The sequence below is a fragment of the Chanos chanos genome, chromosome 16, assembly GCF_902362185.1.
Source record: "Chanos chanos chromosome 16, fChaCha1.1, whole genome shotgun sequence".
Classification (NCBI taxonomy): Eukaryota; Metazoa; Chordata; class Actinopteri; order Gonorynchiformes; family Chanidae; genus Chanos; species Chanos chanos.
The window spans coordinates 7,215,496-7,220,316 of record NC_044510.1 but is presented as its reverse complement, the minus strand read 5'-3'; the positions used below and the strand labels follow the sequence as shown (position 1 = coordinate 7,220,316).

The window sequence follows — 4,821 nt, the reverse complement described above, 5'->3', positions numbered from 1 at the left end:
CTGAATCAGTAAGTGTTGAATTTAAAAAAAAAAAATTTCCCCTCTCAGGCCCTGTCCGTATTTAGACAGTTTGAAGGTCAACAGTTCAAGCTTTGGCGAAACAAAAAAAGCTACACGTAACCTGAAAAACGGTTGCCACGGCGACGAACGCGCGATTGGCCCGCTCGGCATGTACCTGCCCATTAAAGCCCCTCCGAGACTCCACAGCTGATTGGCTCATTAGCAGGTGTTACGTGACGAATCCCAAGCCAGACGTGAGGTCTGACAGCCTCCCAGGGGCTCCTTAAAATTTGATGCAGGATCTTTGTTTAACAGCTGCTAATTAGCATTAGCGGGGCCGCGCGCGGGGGGCTCTGCTTTTGCTACTACAGTGGAAACCATTAAAAGTTACATAGGAACATTCACATCAGGGGAGTTTAGCAGTGCTGCCTAATGGGGGGGAAAACTCATTAAAATTCCCTAGAGAGGTGCAAATATGTCCTCTACTCTTCACTTTTTTCTTCTCTCCCAATTTTTTTTTTTTTTTTTGTGTGTGAAGAAATGTCGCCGTTTCTCCATGATGCCTGAGCTGATCGTGTACCTTTTGTCATCTCCTGGGGTCGTCAGTTAGCAAATGACAAATGAGATGAGTCAATTAAGCCTTTAAAAAAAAAACAACACGAGAGACTGGGAACAAAAAAAAAAAAAAAAAGAAAAAAAACTTTTAAAAAAAACGTTACCAGGTTCCCACTGCAGAACAGAGGAAGGTTTGGCCGGGAGTTAATGTCTGAGTGAAAATTTCCTAAAGCACCCCCCACCCCCCCACCCCCTCCGCCCCTCTTCAGCTGGGACACCTCCCCTCCTTACAGGCAGCTACTACTGAAAGGACTCCCACCATCAGCTCATTTTTCCTCCTTTTACAGCTCACCTCCATCCCTCCATCCTTTCACGTCTCTTCCCTTCGTCCCCCGGGGAATGGATGGATGGATAAATGGATGGGTGGATGGATGGGTGGATGGATGGAGCGATTGGAGTGAATTGTGATTAATGTTTAAAGATGTTTTGTCTTGACCTTTTGCTGACCCTCACTTGACATGAAGAGGAGTCACGGAAGCTGTCAGTCAGTCTCGTAATCCTGTCAACCCTCCCCCCACCCCCCCCCTCTCTCTCTTTCTCTTTCTCTCTCCTCTTTCTTTGTGTTTTCCCCTCTTCAATCTATTTCCAATCTGTTTTAATTCACTAATGTCTTTTTTTGACACTAATGAAACACATTTCCGGCACTAACACAAAATTACCCAAATAACTGTAAGAATAATTACTTAGTACAATGAATAGATGAACAAATGTACGCTTAACGCCATTAACGGTGGAGAATGATACGTAGATTCACTATTACAACAACAATGATCTCAAACTGGCAAAAAAAAAAAGAAAAGAAAAATCAATAATAAAGGACTTTTTTTTTCATCTGCTGTTGGGTGGTGGAAAGAGTTAGGCAAGTTTACGTCAAACGTGATCAAAACTGCCCTCAGCAGGGTAATAGAATGGGATGAAAATACAGCATTTCTCTCATGGGGGTAATAGAATGTTGGCTCTTTCTCAGAGGCATAAGAGGTCTTCATGTCTCTTCAGGGGGCAATAAACTGTGGCTTTTGCCCTCGGAAGCAGTAGAACATCAACCAAAATATGTCCTTCCTGTCAATAAGGGTCACTGAACGTCATAAAGAACATTTGGCCTGTATGTCCTTTCATGATACAGTTGAAAGAAATACAGGCAGTTGAAGATGTTAGTTTTCTCATTCCTGGGGCTATTTGATGTTACCAACTTTAAACTGTCAAAGTCAGAAGTTATGCCATAAGTTAGATGCTTCACAAGCTGATAATAGCAAAACTGAAAAGAACCTGACCTAGGTGTCTGATTTGCCAAAGGGTTTATGACATCACTGATGTGCACTGTATTATTAGATGACATCATAATGCCAGGCAGCCTAGTAGAGGCTTCTGATTGGCTGAATGGACTGAAGTATCTTTGAAAGTCACCCACACTCATGTGAGTATGGTTAGATAATCAAAAAACGATTGAAACAATCTTTTGTTTCGGGCGTGGACAGTTGCCAAAGCATGTGTGAGTCAGACAGTGGTGGCTAATGGCTTAATGAACTTAGTGAACCCATCTGAGGAAGAAAGACATTCTGAAATTACACAGAGCTTAGCTGTTACAGTCATTGTTTCAGAGCTCTGTGTGTATTCCCTCTTAAAGCCAAAGTTAAATTTTAAATGTTTTTTTCACAGTCATATTCTTATCTTAAAGCATATCCATCATTAGAGGTTTGTGCTGTGTTCCAAATGTCCACTCACCCACTATATGGTCCACTATGTGGTGAACCAGCCAGTTTTGTAGTGCTGTTACAATTCTCAACGGCAAATTTATGACACTATATAATGCACCACAGAATCGTTGCGAGGCACATCAAAATGTAATGCGCAGAAGCTGTTCCCTACACTGATCGACATGGACTATCATGCATTGCGACCTGTCTTGTGAAAGCAGGCTCGTCTTTACAGACCAATCAGATGCGGGTGATTGGGCATTTGTTTATGCGACAGAGATAATATTTACGAATATCCGGCGCATAATTAAGTAGCAGCGTAACGTCCGCACAGTGCCCGAAATGTATCAACGGAAACGTGTCCGCCCTCATCCCCCGGTGAGTGTTCCGTTTAGCAAACACTGCATTGCGAGTGAGTCAGTGCGTCAACAAGTGGACGTTTCGAACACAGCTTTGATCTGCTCCACCGGCCGTGACTACTGAGTTTTGGAATGCTAACGCTTCGCAGGAAACACTGGGAATGAATTAGACCGGTCAAGTTCAAATTCAAGTTTAGTTTCCAATAAGGACACTAACGTTACCATCTTGCTGACTCAGTCACCTCAGATAGCAAAATGCATGAAATCACAACAGATGGAGCTGTTTTATGGTAAAAAACACTGGTGAAAAAAAAAAAAGATTAACTGGCACAGACTAAATTCACTAACAGAAATAAAAACCCCAACACAGATAAAATTACGGTAAACTAAAGACCATCCTGATGTTTGCTAGACACAGTTTGCTTCTAAGTTACTTAAGATAAAAGCATCTGCTAAATAAATAAACGTAAATGTATGTTTAGAATCCCTGCTCTTGTTTGCGCCAAGGAGAACATACGGTACGATGAGACACCAGTCATGTCACTGGGTGCTAAAACAAAATAATGTTTTTCTCCACTCTGAAACATTTAGAAGCCAAAGGCTCTTGTACATTCCAGCTGGTAAGATTCAGCATTGATCAAGGCACAAAGCAGAACCATACAGCTCAAAAGCTCCTTGACAAAAAAAAAAAAAAAAAGAACCCTCTTTGCATTCCGGAAGTGTTTCCATGGTACCTCACAATTGACAACAGATTGAGGGGTTGGCAGGGAAAACGGAGGGCGGTTGTGTCTGTTGCTCTGTGTCGGAACTATTGCAGTTAAACGGTTTGAGAATGGAGGGAGACCAGAAGTTCCTCACGACTCCAGGACACCCCCTCCCACCCCCCCCCCCTTCAAAATACACTCAAGTGAGGAGTTTTGTGCTCCTGCATGTTCAAGCTGAGGACTGAACTGAAGACAAAAGGATACCCGTTGAGATTTAGTTCTAAACATTCACGGTTCTTACAAGCGTGAGAACTAGCTTTGGGCGTTTTGGGGCCTGCAGAGATGTAGTGTTCCTCCACAGAGGAACGCTGTTTTTGATCTTGAACTCAGTTCATTTGCATCATGAAACAAAGTCTGAGTGATTTTGATTGACATTTGAAATCCTGAAAGCCAGTAGCTGGAGGATGTTGAGTTTCGCATCAGCGATCAATGAATGTTTTTACTCATCTAGTATCTCTCTCTTTCTCTCCATAGTGGTCAGGGTGGATGGGGGACCCCAGGTGGACCCTCCCCCACCTCAAGCCTGAAGTGTGAGGAAGAGGAGGAGATGCCATCTAATGAGGGAGGAAGGAGAGGCGAGAGGTTGCTACGGAAACAAGAGGACCTATCGGACAAGGGGTGGGGCGGAGCTATGATGCCTAAATGGGCACTGACACAACACAGCCTCGGGCTTCTGTTTGGATGACTGACATATTAACCAGACCAGAGTTCTCACTGGTCCCACTATGTACTCTGCAGAGAAAAAAAACTGGGGTAATGAGAGCCAATGGTCATGCTGCATTGAGAAAGATCCACCAATAAGGATCTCAGAGCTCTCAACCCACAGCTCCGCCCCTCACCTTAATTAATTGACAGAGCTCTCAGTGCACACTCACACACACACACACACACGCACAGAAACTAGTGTCCCTTATCAACACAGGCACTTAAAGTGTTTCACATATTTATTATGATCCTTTGAATATCGCTTTACCACTCTTATTAATTAAGGAATTTTGTCCTAGTTGGTCCTCTGTGCAGATGTTTAAAGCTAAACTCTCCTAATTACCACCACAGATAAAATCTAAACGGCCTTAAAGCGCCCTAAGCCTCCCCATACCAACACAGCATTCACATCAAATGTCAGAACTAATTCACTCATGCAACGCACTGTAAAAAAAAAACAAACAAAAAACAGCAAATACTCTAAAATATTATAATACTTAACATCTTCTCTCCATCAATACCCGTATGTAAACTTCTCAAAACTAACAACCATTAATATTATACGAACGTTCTCATACCTGAGTACATGTCCGTGTCATCACCATAACTCACCCACAAACTTCTCCACTGCCGGCTCTGGATCTCAGAGGTGTTTGAGGGGAAAGGGATGGTCACTGTGCTTCA

General features: G+C 43.0%; 1 protein-coding gene across 1 annotated transcript in view; it reads left to right on the top strand.

Moving 5' to 3' along the window:
* The window catches only part of ngfra (nerve growth factor receptor a (TNFR superfamily, member 16)), a 28,039-nt gene extending 24,080 nt beyond the window's left edge, over positions 1–3,959 (top strand). Inside the window, exon 6 of the mRNA XM_030794026.1 lies at positions 3,907–3,959. Within this exon, the coding sequence (XP_030649886.1) occupies positions 3,907–3,959 (53 nt within the window). The remainder of the gene's footprint in view (positions 1–3,906) is intronic.
* Positions 3,960–4,821: the final 862 nt, after the last annotated feature.